Source organism: Tympanuchus pallidicinctus, unplaced genomic scaffold, assembly GCF_026119805.1.
Source record: "Tympanuchus pallidicinctus isolate F22 unplaced genomic scaffold, pur_lepc_1.0 scaffold4, whole genome shotgun sequence".
Classification (NCBI taxonomy): domain Eukaryota; kingdom Metazoa; phylum Chordata; class Aves; order Galliformes; family Phasianidae; genus Tympanuchus; species Tympanuchus pallidicinctus.
This window is the reverse complement of record NW_026294758.1, coordinates 11,858,308-11,875,029: the sequence shown is the minus strand read 5'-3', so window position 1 is coordinate 11,875,029 and position 16,722 is coordinate 11,858,308. Positions and strand designations below refer to the sequence as shown.

At 37.6% G+C, this 16,722-nt stretch overlaps 1 protein-coding gene across 4 annotated transcripts in view; it reads right to left on the bottom strand.

The window, feature by feature from the left end:
• The window catches only part of RASGRF2 (Ras protein specific guanine nucleotide releasing factor 2), a 124,021-nt gene that overhangs the window by 45,040 nt on the left and 62,259 nt on the right, over positions 1-16,722 (bottom strand). For 2 of the 4 annotated variants that reach the window (XM_052700508.1, XM_052700512.1), the window contains exons 13-17: positions 15,229-15,311; positions 14,121-14,369; positions 13,459-13,847; positions 10,209-10,337; positions 7,550-7,639 (exon numbers count right to left, since the gene is read on the bottom strand). In XM_052700508.1, coding sequence (XP_052556468.1) covers positions 7,550-7,639; positions 10,209-10,337; positions 13,459-13,847; positions 14,121-14,369; positions 15,229-15,311 — 940 coding nt within the window. The remainder of the gene's footprint in view (positions 1-7,549; positions 7,640-10,208; positions 10,338-13,458; positions 13,848-14,120; positions 14,370-15,228; positions 15,312-16,722) is intronic. The other 2 variants (XM_052700510.1, XM_052700511.1) reach the window with 2 other exon arrangements.

Genomic DNA, 16,722 nt, shown 5'->3' with positions numbered 1-16,722 from the left:
CAGGGTAGGTGAATATCATTTAGGGTTATTAAATTAGAAGATAGATTCTAAACAAATTGGTTTTAATTTCTATTTTCATTTCCCAGCTGATTTCTTAGTAAAATATACTCTGTCAGGAGAAACACACACAAATTTATCACAAAAGCAGCTTAGTGAACATGTGTTAAAGATGCAGCCTACAACAGAAGATAGTTTGCCTCTCTATGGTAATAACAACATCATCCCCTGTTGCCCCACAGGAGCCTGCCCAGCAGGTCTTGTTGCAACACCAACACCTGCTATGTCCAACACTGCAAAGGACATCTGGTCAATTCCTGACAACTCTCCAGCCATAAGAAAGAAAGCTGGCTGGTCTATTAATGGTTAATTGTCACACAACCTTCCTGATGAAGAACAGTGTCAGATATATAGCAAGCCAATGAGGATTTCCTACCCAAGCCGACCTGCAGCTATTCAATCAAAATGTGGAACACAAGGAAGCTGTGTAGTATTCAAGTCTCAGAGCTTCTCAAATCTTCCTAGGCCTGCATAGGAAACTGATCTGGAAATCTCTTCATAACATGTTCCCAAGAGGGAACAAGCATACTCACTTTTCCATTTCCTTGCAAAAACTAAAACTAAAAAACAAAACAACCCCTTCCCCATCCTACAGAAGAGATCAAGGGAGGATGCCAGCTCCCACATGAACCCTTTATTTTGTGGAGCTAAACACTGCAGATCACTAACACAAAGTAGGGACTGGAAAGATACACAATTCAAGGACTCATCTGACACAAGTTCAGTACGTAATCAGCTTTCAAGAGTTACATCATTCTGGAAATCACAACTGCAACTCATAAAAGTCTACTTCTGTTAGTTACTGCTGCTACCTTTAAGGTACATTACTGCAGACAGACATCTACAGCAACTCTGGGCGAAGACTTTCTATACGCATTTCAACAGCTAATTTTCACAACAGAATTTTCACAGAATCATAGAATGGTTTGGGTTAGAAGGGACCTTTAAGATCATGTAGTTCCAACCCCCCTGCTATAGGCAGGGACACCTCCCTCTAGACCAGGTTGCTCACAGCCCCTTCCAGCCTGGCCTTGAATGCTTCCAGGGAGGGAGCATCCACAGCCTCTCTGGGCAACCTGTTCCAGTGTCTCACCACCCTCACAGTAAATCATTTCTTCCTTATACCTAGTCTAAATCTCCCTTTTTCCATTTTTTTTAAAGCCATTTCCCCTTGTTCTGCCACTGCACGGTGTTATAAAAATCCCTCCCCAGCTTTCCTGTAGGCCCCTTCAGATAGTGGCAGGCTGCTGCAAAGTCCCCCTAGAGCCTTCTCTTTTCCAGGCTGAAGAGCCCCAGCTCTCTCAGCCTGTCCTTGTAGGGGAGGTGCTCCAGCCCTCTGATCATCTTTGTGGCCCTCCTCTGAACCCACCCAGCAGCTCCATGTCCTTCTTGTGTTTGGCCCCAGAAGTGGTAGCAGTACTCCAGGTCTCATGATAGCAGAGGGGCAGAATCACCTCCTTTGACCTGCTAGCCACACTTCCCTTGATGGAACCCAGGATACTGTTGGCCTTCTGGGCTGCAAGCGCACACTGCCTGCTCATGCTGAGTCTTTCATCAACAGACACCCCCAAATTCTTCTCCCCAAGGCTGCTGTCAAGCCATCCTCTGCCCAATTTGTATCTGTGCTTAGGATCGCCTCTATCCAGATGCAGGACCTTGCACCTGACCTTGTTGAACTTTATAAGATTGGCATGGAGCCACCTCTCAAGCCCATGCAGGTCCCTCTGGATAGCATTTCTTCCCTCTAGCATGTCAGCTCTATTACTCAGCTTAGTGTTGTCTGCACACCTGCTGAGTGTGCATCCCATCCCATTGTCCATGTTGCCCACAAAGATGTTAAATAACATCAGTCACAGCAACAATCCCTGAGGAATGCCACTCATCACAGGTCATCTTGCTCAACTCCCCTGCAATGAGTAGGGATACCACAGCTACCAGGTTGCCCATGGCTTGATCTTGACAGTCTCCAGGGTCAGGGCATCCAGCACATCTCAGGGTAACCTGTTCCAGGGCCTCATCACCCTCACTGTAAAAGACTTTTTCCTTATATCTAACCTAAATCTGCCCTCTTAAAGACTGAAACCACTTCCCTTGTCCTGTCACATCAAACCCTGCTAGAAATCTGTCCCTTTCTTTCCTGTAGCTCCCCTTTAGATACTGAAAGGCTGCTAAGTCTTTTTTTTAGATACTGAAAGGCCGCAAAGTCACTTTGGAGCCTTCTCTTCTCCAAGATGAACAGCTCCAGCTCTTTCAGCCCGTCCTTGTAGGAGAAGTGTTCCATCCCTTGATGGCCTATGTAATTTTTGTGATTTGAAGGATGACTGTTTGAGTGATATTTAGAAATAGTCTTTGACAAGGCAGAAGTAGCAAAACACAGAGGTTTTAGGAAAGTATTCTCTATCCTGAATTACACTCACATAAACAATTCAAGTCAAAATTGATTTACCACCAGAGATATGTCCAGGCAACTAACTGAAAGGGACAGTACAGTACATCTTCATTTTTAAGAAGATGCTTTCAAACTTCCAGCTGCTATTTTAATTAGTGTTTTAAATCATTACAATTATACAGAGTAAAATCAACTTATCTCTTCTTTATCATGGGGCTTATTTTCCTGCATGTAAATCATGTTTGTCAGAGATACTCCCCCAATGACTTTTTTTTTCTTACTTTTCTCACTTTCCCTCCTCTTCCTTTCATATGTATTTTAAAAAATAAATGCTTAAACTGAAGAAGCCAGGCCCTCCTGCCAACCACAAGCTTCCATCCCACTCCTATACTCTCTTGTAACATGTCACCTTGTTCTTATGAAAAATGGTATATCCTTTACAGTGCAGATCAGCATGCTGTAGGAGGAGAAAAGCAGCTTTGCAGCACGCAGCATGCTGGAAACACCGAAGTATCCAACTTGAAATGGGATGACTGAATTGCTGAAATAAGCTGCTGTATTCACGATGAAATAATATATGAATGTTTACTTGGGATGAAGTATTTGCTTCTTGTCCAGTGTTTGTTTTCTGTGTCAGGAGATTTTGGGTTTCTAATTTAATTTGAGAAAGAAATACACTTCTCCAAATATATAGAGTATACAACATTTAGATTTCAAATCTAGGTTCTGTTGATGCAATCTCTCTGATGCCCATGTCCACTGGACCTATTACAAAATAAAACGATCAACTTAACATTAACTGTTTTTCCTAAAATAGGTAGGTATTCTTGGTAAAGTAGAAATTTGTTTGCTACACCATTGGTTACTCTTTGTTTTATTGATGATTTACCAAGTGCAAATCACATCTGACCAGTCTGCTGGCCTATGATGAAGTGACAACATGGACAAGGAAGGACAAATTGATGTTATCTACCCAGCCTTCTGTAAATTCTCTGACATGATCCCACACAACACCCTTGTCTCCAAATTGAAGAGATGTATTTGATGTATGGGTTATTTGGTGCCCAAAGAATTGGTGAGACAGCTGCATTCAGAGATCTTTAGTCAACAGCTCAGCATTTCTGTGATCAGTGATGAGCAGTGCTTCCCAGGGGAAGCACTGGGACCAGTGACACAGACTGTGCAATCAAGCTAGTTTGCAGTTGAGTGGTGCAGTTGATGCTTGAGAAGGAAGGGATGCTGCCCAGAGGGATCTGAACAGACTTATGAGGCAGGCCTGAACATGTGTTAGGGTAATTCCAAATATCAGTACACACTATCAGATGAATGGATTGGGAGCAACCCTGCAGAAAAAGATCTGGAGGAAGAAAAGCTCATCACAAGCCAGCAATGTGCAATTACAGCCCAGAAAGCCAACCCAAGTGCTGCATCAAGAGAATAAAGACCAGCAGATCAGGGGAGGTGATCGTCTCTCTCCTGTCCACTCTTACGAGACTCCATTTGGCGTGCTGGATCCAAGTACAGGCTCTCAACACAAGAAGGACATGGACTTTTAGAACCCGTCCAAAGGAGGCCACAAAGATGATCAGAGGGCTGAAATAGTTCTTCTATGAACACATGCTAACAGAGTTGGGGTTTAGCCTAGAGGGCACTGGGGAGACCATAGTGCAGCCCTTCAAAACGGCTTGAAAGGGGGCTAACTGGAAAGATGGAAAGAGACTTTTGACACAGGTATGTAGTGATGGGGCAAAGGGTAACTGTTTTGAACTAAAAGAGAGGATATTTTAATTAGATACAAAGAAGAAATTCTTCACTATGACAATGGTGAGGGACTGGAACAGGTTGCTGTGAGAAGCTGTAGATGCCCCATCCCAGGCATTAACGCCAAGCTCGACGGGGCCCTGGGCAGCCTGATCTGGTGAGAGATGTCCTTGCACATGGCAGAGGAGTTGGAACTGGATGCTCTCCATGGTCCTTCCAAACCAAGCCATTCTGTAATTCCTCTAAAACAGCACAGCATTATTTTACTAATTTGGCTTCATCTATACAATTATTCAAGATTTTAAGCAAAATTTCAGTCTCTACTGGCCCCACTTTCATGGTTTATGAATATTAACAAGTATGAGAACCTGCATGCATGCAAAGCAAACAATTTCACCAATGAATGCTGAAAAAATGTTTTATTCTTTAAAAAATTGGTGCAAGATAATCTTGCTTATCTTGAGGTTGTGTTCTGATTCTGCACAAAACAGAGAAAAGTAATAGTTAAGGAGAAAAAGAAGTAATATGTTTGAAAGGACTGAGCAAAGATAAACCTAAAGTCAAGAACCACTTTTCTAGAGGCATAAACGGGAGAAGAGAAACAGCTCAAGTAGCTAATGCCATTGAGCAGTCATATGTTTTTGATGGCTCAGAGTTTATCTGTTATTTCAAGAAGCATGTAGCTGACCTGAAGTCCTCAAAAACAATCAGAGAGAGTCTGAAGAAATGGAAATTCAGGATAAATAAAGAATACATGTCCCTACATCAACAATCTGAGTTTATACAATTTTATATCTAGTCAGGAAAACCAGGTATATTACATTGTTCTGTGGAAAGATGTTTGTGTAACGAGAATTCTCTTCCCTTGCCAAAGAATGAGCTGAAAGAAAGTTCTAAGACTGGAGGAAGACATGATGTATCCCTGAACAGTTAAAACTGGAAGGCAGAATATTGAGACAAGCTACACTCTTAAACAAAATAAAGCAAAACAAAGCCAAAAGTAGACTCTTAGAAAGCAGAGATAATAGAAGTTACAGAGATAATTCTTACCTCCTAATGTTCTCCCACATGCTCCAGCTGTTTTTTGCTCCTGAAGCTACTTAAGTTTGCCTTTCTAGCAGCTACAATGACTCTCACTTTCATACCGTTACCCACTTTTTAAAACTACATAAGTATCTTTCAATCACAGCGTCCACAAGATCCACAGACTCTTTGAATCTCTTACTTCTGTCATTGGGAAAGGCAAGAAATGCCTATTTAACTGTTCTGATGGCATCTGTATTTTTAGAAAATTTTCTCAGCAACCCTTCAAGTCAAATCTTTTCTCAACGTGTAAAGCTTGGGCAGTTTTTCCTCACATACATTCACATATTATTTACCAACACTGAACTTCATTTGATGTTTTATTTATGTTCAGTGGTAGACTATATTAAATGGCATACTTCACAATATCTGCACCCAGGAGACAAAGGACTAATTAAAAAAAGCAAAAAAACAAAGATGAATCTCGTTCATTACCTAGATCCAATTCACTGAAGCATAAGAGACAGGAGTCCAAAGGGGATAAGAAAGATGTCATTAAAAAACCCCATACAATTCTGATGAAGCATGTAAGGGGAAGAAATAAAATTATTTGAATTACTCTGATTTCAACTCTCTCTCTCTTCACCTATAATATCATCTTTAACATATGTAAGATAAATGAAATGGTAAAGCTTCAAACACTACACTAATAATTGCATCAGCACATTCAAGTTACAAAGCGGATGATTCAGCTGAGCTGTGGTTTATTAACTGAAATTCACCTATTTCAGTTTTTATGCAAGGACTTCTTTTTTTTTTATTTTTACAAAATAGCCTTCTATAGCCAGCAAAATAGCCTTTTATGCAGAATTATCTTAAAAAGCAATATAAAAATGTACTTATAAGAATATTAGAGATCTTTTTTTTTAGTGCTTTGAAATTCCCTCATGCAATGCAATAATGTTAGATGTTATTTTCTCTAACACTTACCTGATAAGTATTGAGAATCTGTGCTTTTAAAAATATAGAAGCTGTGATTTTAAATTATACTCGTCCTAATGAACAAAAAACAGTTTTTTCCTTTTTACTGTATTTTGTAAAGAATTTGTAAGTATATTGGAATTAATTTATAAGTAAAATATGTCACTGACTTCTTGGCAATGTCTGTTTTCAAAATTAATAGGAATACACAACTCTTACTGTCCAGAAATTACTGTTGCATGATGTTTACTCACTCACTCAAGGAAAACAACCATAGCATAAAGGATAAAAAAGCATAAAGTAGACACAAAGGATAAAATGTGGTAGATATAGTATTAAACAACGTACACGTAATTCTAATTTAAGTAAGCAAGAAAAGAGATCATAGGCTTATACAGTAATCATCTAAAATCTTGATGAACGATTTGGTGATATTAGAGTTCACAAAACAAAGGCACAAAGCCCAGAATCATTTCCTTAAGGTATACGGTACAATAAGAAGTCCTCATTTATTTTAGATTCATGCTTATTCTAAACAATATTACTCAATACATTCCCATTCTTTTTTTCTTTAAGTTAGACAGGATGAAGGTTACAGACAACTTCCCAAAACAGAGTAATATACAAACAGTCTAAGACATAATTTTACTATTTGGTGACATAAATTTCTTACAAATTTTCCGACTGCCACAGTAAAAAAGGTAATAGTATGGATGCACCTGAACACACTCTTAGGCTGTTCTTTTTGGTCATGTTTATGGGTCAATTTCATGGTGATCTCTTGATTTGCAGTAAACAAACACTTTCCATTATATTTGAAAATGCTTTTTATTATGCAGAAGGTTGTAAAACATAAGGATTTCAGCCTCAGCTTTTTTCCAAATGAGAATTTTTTTAATTGATTTCCTTCTCTATTATCTTTATCTTAGCAATTGTTTCAAGTTGTTTTCTACCGTAACTGAACTATGTATTCAAGTCAACTAAATCACATAATCACAATTCCAGCATTTTACACTGCTTCTGTAAGATAAAACCAGTGTTTGAATTTCTCCTGTAAAATCTTACAGGGTTAAATAACATTTCTATTAATTTCTTCAATATTGTAATTTTTGCAATACATTCAATGATTTCAAAAAAGTTTTAAGAAAAACCTTCAAATTAAAGGAGTTAAATTACAAATATTTCACACTGGCCTCAAATGGAACCAACTCAAAAAGACACCATGGAGATTATAGTAACAAATCAGAGGCTGCTTAGGATTCAGGTAAATTCCTAAGAAATATTTACCTTCTGAGAAGATCTTAATGTTTGGTATAATTTTTGGTAAACTTTTCTCACCTGGTGGACTCCCATGTCCTGCTGCAGCTGTAGCAATAGCAAAAGCAGATGCAGGAGAAACAGCACAGTGACTGTTGTCAGCAGTTTGTACTGTAGAGAGAATAGAAAGAGAAATATTTGAAATCTTTACTAATGTTCATACACTGTGTATATTGTCTATTTTCATTGTCATTAGATTTTATAATTATTTGATCCTGAAGGTCTTTTCCAACCTGAGCAATTCTATGATTCTATGATTCCATATTAAAAGAAAGAAAAATATCACCATAATTTCTGCAATTTGACTATTAGTTGCAGACCTGTACAATTGATGTTTCTATGGAAAAAAATTCTCAAGATGTTGCAAAGGATGAGGAATAAACCTGAACCAAACAGAACAACAAAGGTAATGGTACAGACAGTTAACTAAAACAAACAAAAAAACCAACATCCATATTAAAGGACAAAGCATATTAACTAATCAGATGAGATTTACAGATCTTCCCAGCTCATCACTTAAGTACAGTTTTGCAAAATTTGTCAGATTTTCTCTTCAGGGAGTCCAGTTGATGTTGATTCACTTTGTACTCAAATAATACACTACTGCTTCCCACAGTTTCCAACTCCAGAGTTTTGCCATTCTACCACAACTATGGCCAATAGCAAAATATTACTATTGGTTCAGTATTGAGATGTCTCACTAACTTATTAACAGTTGAGAAGACTATGTTCTGTTTTCTTTTTCTTTCTTTTTTTTTTTTTTTTTTAATTCCAAGTATCAAACAATGTCTATGCCTTGAGATCTGGTTTGTTTGAGAAGACAGCATTTTAACTGGACGGAACTCATGGATAGATCTCACAGCTCAGTTAATGTTTTTGAAGAGACTTGTGAGAGCTATTTGAGGAGCTCCAGTTCTCCCTTTACCTCTTCAACAGAGCAGTTTATTCAAATTTTGGAAGAAATCACTAACTATCAACTGTAAATTTTCAACTTCACACAAGATAACTCACGCAGTCACTTCCCAATGACAGTACTGGGTATTGTGTAATTCATCATTACCTATCTGTCCAAAATGTCTCCTTAGCAGCTGAAAAAAGAATATCTGTAAATATCTAGAGAATTTTGTGAGAATAAGAGTGATTCAGTATTAGTTCTGAACTTGGATACATCCTGCTCAAGTTGTTAAAGAAAATTTCATCACATACAAAGCTCCAACATCCTTCCAAGTCTCCAGCTATTAACACATACTTCTCTCCAGAAATAGTGCCTCCAATTTATTTCCATGGAAAACTAAAACAGATACAAAGAGCACAAGAACCCTATCTGATTGAGCATATTCTCAGCTACAAAACACAGGTTTTCAACAGTCAACACCATTAGCATTTTTGCCAGCAATGAACAAGAGCCTGCATGCCAGACTTGTAAAAAATCAGCAGCAGTGAAGATGACCCCATTTCACAGCTGCTATGACAGCATCACTCCTAGAAGAACGTTGCTCATACAGTCCACCTTTCATTGGCCAAAAGAGATGAAGACAGAAAGCATCAAATCCAGACTGTTCACAGTCTGTGTAGTAGGACCTTTCTGCATGACTGGCAATGTGCTCCATGGTCTTCAGACTAGTATGGGGCCTGGTATCATTGCGCTGTAAGAGAAAGGCTGTCTTTGGCCCAGCTCATGAAGTTTGAGCCTTCAACTTCATCAGTGTCACAAAACAGTTATCAGTAGTTGACGACTCGTCCAGGTTCCAGGAAATCCAGCGCATCACCCCTCTTCTGTCCCAAAAGACAGCATGCATCACTTCATCCACTGGGAGCTACATCTTGAATTTCTTCTTCATTGGGGAATTCACATGTCATCACTTCATGGGCTGCCATTTTGACTCCACTGTGTTGTGACACTACATTTCACCATCAGTAAAGACGCAACCCAGGAAACTCACCTTCAGCCTCATATGGTTCAACCCGGTCCTGACAAACTTGCATGCAGTGTTCTTTCCATTCCTGTCTGAGCATTTGTGGGACCCACGTGGCTCCAACTTTGAGATATTCCAATTTTGGCAACCATTGTTTCCAAAGTACTGAAACTGATACTCAGCACCAAACACACCTTCCTGATTGTAACATGTCAACTCACATAGATGAACTGATCAAGACTCTCTTCACTTCATGGTGTCACAGCTGTGCATGGTTGTCCAAAATGTGGCTTGTCTTTCACAATGCTGTTGCCACTGTTGAAATGTTCCACCCATCTCTCACTGTGCTCACATCCACCTTCTGTTTCCAGAAACATTTAGCAATTGTGGATGTATGTCAACGGGTGCTATTTTTTTCACATAGAGAAAGGTAATACATACAGATATACTTCCACATCAAATACCATTCTGTATGCCGCTCTGCTGCTATTTGTCACGCAGCAACAAAATACAGCACAGTAACAATACTGGCAGTAAGGTTCAAAATCTACTGTTATACCACCAACAACACAACATCTGCCTCTGACATCATGGGCCACCATAATAAAAAAGGAAGCATTACTTTCAGAGCAGCCCTCCTTCATTAAGTGAATGGCATAATTCACATTATTGAAAGATTACAGATTTCGAATATTTTGCAAAGACTATGGCTACTTTATTTAAACTCTTGAAAGTTACAGAGGGCAGAAACTTCAGTTTCTTACCTCCTGGTTGACGATAGCGGAGATGACGTGGTGTTGAAGGGGATCTACATGGGGAAAGTTCTGTGGTATCCACCGCTGAGGTGCTTTCAGGAATAGTTCTGTCCACTGACACTGATTCTAGAACTGCTGCTTTAAAAGAGACCGGATGTTAATAACAGGATGATAGCTCAAAATTTACAACATATTAAGAGATTTTTGGGAGAAAAGGTATGTGGCTTTATGACACACCTTTTTAAAGTACAGAGCACACTAAGTTTTGTTTGTTTTAGGTACGAACACAGCTCTGAAGAGAATAAGGAGTAGGCAAGTGACTCAGAACTCTCAGTGTACGAACGTCTAAAGATAAAAAATCTGCAAATTTGAGCAAACTGACTGCAATGATACAAAGAATTTGTGTGTCAAAATGATCTTCATTGAAAAGCAACATTTTAAAAATGGCCATTAATTAAGAACATTTTACACCAATGTTTAAATACCAAATCTAAAACACAAACATTATTTATAGGTGTAATTGTTAATATGTATATACATATAAAGTAGTTGTTATGTAATGCTACATTTAAATGGTGATGCTTTTGGAACTTGCTGTGTATCTTCTGTGCCAAGAAGATTCAACAGCAATTACTGTCTGAAATGAAAGCTTTGTACTGATGTCATAACCAAACAGAAGCTAATAAATAAATAACTTGGTAAAAAATGGACAGTAGTCAGTTTAAAAAACAGGTTGGTTATGATTGCAATTTAAGTCAACAGAGTATGCACTAAAATACATTTATAATAAGGGTACCAAAGTCATAAGTTTCATATGAGCTCACAAGAAAAAATCCTTGATAGATTGCTATCTATAATCAGAATACTGCTTAATAAAATGGCCAACACTGGAGAGCTAATTAGTCTGTGGAAAAGTTCTTCAGGTAGAAGCATATTAAAAGAAATGGTCATAACTTCAGAATAGCAGAAAAAAGTACTTCTTCAATGCAGGAAAACCAAGTATTTTTAAAAGCCGATGAAGTATTTTATGTTTGATATTTACAACAACTATGCCTTAGCATAAGTACTATAAAAATACAAATAAACTTTGATAGCGTGGGAAGGAAGCAAAAATTTGGAACAGAAATGAGCCACGTTCAAAAATAGCAACTATTACCATAATAACAGGTCATGGGAAACGGAATTTATACAGTTATACTGTGTTTAGAATAAGATACCTTTGTTTTCCTGAAAATCCTCAAGTACCAGAGCAATAGCATTAACGATTATGAGGTGGTGGTAGCTGCTGAGTAAGCAGAACTTGTCTCCTTACCCAGAAGACTTCAGAAATAAGGAACCATGTTTGAATGATGTGGAAAATGCAGATCAGCATTATGTAGTTCTCCTACTACTCATTTCCATTCTTTGTGAGCAATTTCTTTTTAAAGTTACTCCTCTTCTTGAACGTGATAAGCAGTGACAAAAGGACTTTCCCCTGGAGAACAAAGCTAGATAGTTGCAAATTCCTCTAAACTGTGTGCAAACTGCTCAGCAAGAGATCTCTGAAGGGACTAGAGAGAGCCATTTAGCATTTATATGAGATTCTTGCCATTTCCAAATGTTCCCTCATGCTGCCCGGGTGACACAGCTTTGACAGACTGGAATGCAGTTTGAGAATACTTCTGCAGTAATGCATGGTGCTAACGCTAGGTCAGAATAATCTCTACTTTAGTAGGTGTACATTTAGTGTATGACAAAAAATGTGACATCAAAGACTATAGTTACCTATTTACAAATCACCTTAACACCTGGCCTATATTTTGGAATGTGCTATCATAAAGATTTGAGTATGACTACCCTGGTGCATGCAAAGAATTTGCCCAATTCTACATAGCAAATACTGTATTTTAGACATATAAATAGACTGTTATGTAATTAATCTACAAATACCCAGTGAACAGAAATAATGTTTACATGTATCAGCCAATCAGTATTTTATGAAAGCATGAAGAGTCACATGCTCCCAGGATGCTAATGTGGCTGCCTGATGAAAAAATTATATGTTGAACAATACGCTACGCTGTGTAAAAATTATGCAGCAGTAAGAGCAGACATAATGCTTTAATGATATTTTTCTTAATTTACATTTGGCTATCTTCTTTCCTCTGCGGTTTTACCAACTTCTACATGGCACAGTTTGTAAAGAGACTGAGCTATCTTCTGCTCATATTTATTCAGGTTACAAGTCAGGCCCTAGCAGACTAGATTTTAGGAAGAAAACAGTAATGTTGCATTTCCTCATCTTTTGCTTAATGTAACAACATTAAAAATTACAGTATATTTTTATTCCAATTCAGAAGACCATACCTCCATTCCCAAAAAGCAATAAATACTCATATACCCTATGCATACTTTATGAAAATAGAACTACTTTTTTGCTTTGTCATCTATTCTCTGCCCAGGGAAGTGGTGGAGTCCCCATCTTTGGAGGTATTTAAGACATATGTGGATGTGGCAGTTACAGACATTGTTTAGTGGTGGACTTGTAATGTTAGGCTGATTGGTGGACTTGATAATCTTAAGGTTTCTTTCTAACCTAAATTATTCTGTGAATTTATGTGCAATGCTCTCATTCTAGATGCCCACAGCAAGGTTTATATCAACTAGCATTATTCCTCTGAAAGTAGTACCTATTTTAAGGTGCCTTACAAAAGCCAAAAGCATTTCACAATAGCAATTCATCTTTTTAGACATCTACCTTCTGGACTGATAACAATCAAGTGCTATGAATCTCAATAATGCACCCAGTGCTCACATAAATTATTTGAATTAGTAACTAAATCTTTCTGAAGAAATCCCTCTAATTTTATATATCCGTTTCCTTTTAGCTTAATATTTTTCTTCACAGAACAACTTCAACAAAATGCAACTGGCATCAAGTATTTTTTTTTAATTCATCCAAAACATTCTGCTGGACTGAAAACAGACAGGTCCACTCTGCCATACTACTATGCCTACAGAAAAGGAAAAACAAACAGAGGAAACACAGCCACTAGAAAATACATCAAGAGCAGTGTATTTTATTCCCCAATGCAGGTTACTGTGATTACAAAAAGAAAAAAAGAAAAAAAAAGAAAAAAAAAGAAAAAAAAAGAAAAAAAAGAAGGGACAAGGAAAAAGAAACAACTGCTGTGCAGTAGTCTGATAAAAATTAAGCTTTCATTTGAGACTGCTCCATTTAGCCAAAAGTAACATTCAGTGTTCTGTAAATATAGAATACCTCTTCGAATGCTTCTCCTCAGCTTGTTACAGAGGTCAATGCGAGGATTCTCCAAGCTGTCCTCTATGGAGCCGGGGCTTTGCTCAGGAGAGGAGGGCCCTTTGCTAAGGTCGAGAGGTACTTTGCTACCTGTTGGTGGAGGAGAAGTGGCTGGACTATAGGTTGAGGTAGGACTGCATGCCACAGATGAAGCAGAAAGATCAAGGGCACCAATTCTTGAATTCAGTGGTGAAGTCAATGACAATTTTCGAGTTCTGACAGGTGAAGATGTTCTGGAAAGGGACAGTGGAGGGGGAGATGAAAATTTGCGACAGAGATGCGGTGACTTCGCATCAGCTAGGTAATCTCCTCTGTTGTTTTGACTGGTAGCAAAAAATAACTCCAAAGCCCTGAAAGCAAGAAACAAAAAAGCAACATCGTAGTAACAAATGCAAAACAGATTTAAGTGAAAACACTTGTGGAGGCAAAATCTATGAGATATTTAGACCTCAAAACCCAGGCAGAAAATTGAGATAGACTTACCTAAAAATTCACTCCATATATACACAGTAAGAACTTTACTCTCAGATTATTTACACAGAAATTAGGTAAAAAACAAACAAATGGTAATTCTTGGTAATTCTGTAAGTAATTTATCATAGAAGACAAAAGACAGGGCTCACCTAACTGGAATGGAAGTGAAAGGCCGTCTGTAAATGTCTGAAAGTTTTTCCAGTACAACAGCTGCAGTAGTAAATATGCGGTAAGTGTGTAGGAACGTATTCAGGAAATCAATACTCAGAAATCGCAAGTCTGTGAGCCTCTCCAAAAGGCGTTCAACACTTGCATAACGGATCTGAGGTACTTTGCAGGAATTTAGAGTTTTGCTGAAGCAGATATCAATGTCATCTCTATGAAGACGTGCATCAGACCTACATAAAAGGTAAAGTAGAACGTTTCACCAAAGAGGAAGAGTGATTATGGTACACTAGAAGTATCACTTCAGCTACTTCTGTCAACACAGAACCATGAAATACATACTGCATTCTTGTATTTCATCAACGTAAGAAGACTTGTATGGAGAAACTTGCTTCTGCTGGGATCTTGCTTTATAGGGGATCCCAGTGAAAGACTGTAAAATAAAACCCTTAGCAAAAGTTATGGCTTCCTTCACAGGTTGTACCTGCACACAGGCTGCAGAATGAATTTAAGGGTGAAAGAAGCAGGTTTATGAATAAAACATGCTACCTTGATTTGATTAAAGTTAAAATTGTGGGATAATGTGTTCGTTTTTGTGGGGCTTTTTTGTTGTTTTTTTTTTTTTCCCCTTAGAAATAGGAGAAATAAGGAAAAGAAAAACTTTGGCTTTGGAATGCTTTGGAAAGTCATACTTGTTTGCACTTGGTGTAGGTTTACCAAACATTTAAAAATACATTAAATAAAATGATGAGTAGTAGGACAGAAAATAAATAACCAATACAGAATTAAACTACTTATCCAAACCATAACTTACTGCAGCTTCAGAAATAAAAGAGAAAATTGAGCTGTGATCCTATATAGTCCAACACTGTGACTTCAGAGTTGGCCATTTTCAGTTCCTACTATTTCAGGAAACAGATTGAAAAAAATAAATATTGGGATGAAGATTTAATTCCAGCCAACAAAAATGGGGGTAAATGAAGGGGAAGTAAATACTTTATTTTCCAAAAACACACTTCCTTTTCTTAAAAAACTTTTATCAAAAAGCAAAGAAACAAATTTTTCTCACTGGGTATAAATTGTCTCACTTACTTTATCATATGCGGCACAGTGACTTTAGAATTTTCTTCAAACACTATGGTCATTAAACCATTGCACCTTATGTTATCAATGCACTGTGAAAATAAATATTGTGAACTGTTAATATCACAACACACTATAAGAGGTTAATTTCCACGCTGTTAGTGTCACCACTACCATCACTAAAACTTAGCTTTCACAGAGCCTGAGCAGACTAAAGTACAAGGTACTTTCATAAAAGAAAAGCAGTGATGAAGCAATTGTAACAGATACTACTCTCTAGTCTTCTTCCTTTGATTTGCAGAGACTCACGTCCATGCATCTTTACCAGCATGTTCAGAGAATTTGGCCCAGAATCTTTTTTACATGGCTGCAGATTTCCAGTTGAAATTGAGATAACCTTGAAGTTTATTTGAAACTGAATGACCTTAAATGCTTCTATCATATCTTGAAAAATCAGCACTGAAAGAAAGTCAATATTATGTATTATATGTATAAAGTAAGAGACAAATAGTTTCTAAAAACACACATTTCCTTTAAAAATAAATTCAAACAGTGCTATTATTTTGAAATACAGCTATGAAGCTGCTGTCTGAGCAGTCCATTGAAAACTCTTGTATAAATGTTTTGGACTAGGTATCAGAAAGTGTGAAGACACTTCTGGGACACGTTTATAGCACATATTAGTTTGAAATTACAGGCTGTGCTGTGGCCAATAGAAGTTTACAAGTTATGCGTGGTTAAGCTGTTATTCAAGCCTCAAAGCAGCTCAGCACTAGTGGTGTGTAAGTACAGCTCAAAGCCATCTGAACAGCATTTTCTGCTGATTTGTATTCTGATGTAGTTGAGATAACAGAGCACCCAAAACCCTGCTCTTGGAAGTCTGCAGTCTGCCAGCAGTTAAGGCTTTTATGGTCTGGTTCAAGTATCCTATATATACTACTACAGGGCTCTTGCTTTTATAATACTTTCAAACTTTATTTTCAACAATTATATATGTGCAGACCACACTATTACTTCACATCAATAAAATGGAGTTTCCAAAGTTCTCATATACATTTACACTGGGTTTAAGAATAATATGCTGAAATACTGCCTAGCAAAATAATGACTGATGTTAGATCAGTTAGAGAAGACTACCAGAGGCCTTTTCTGGTCTTCTATGATTTATTTTTACTATGTGTGTTTTTAATTTCAGATTTTTAACAATGGTTTCAAAGTTAAATAATTCACATTATGACTTCACAAAATTGTTACTTTAAAGCACTGAGAAAAAAACCTCAACACACATCTCTAATAATGATACATAGTTTCCTCTACTTGACTTTTAAATGTTGCAAAGAAGCTCTAAGCACCAAACTACCCATGGTGGTTCAGTGCTGTTTTCCACTAAGACTGCAGAGTCCTAGCATTTTTCAGTTATTTGACAGATAAAATCTTAGAAAAATTGTGACGTGAAGGAATCAAATAGGGAGCTAGGGCCAAAGGACACGCTTAAAGTAGAAG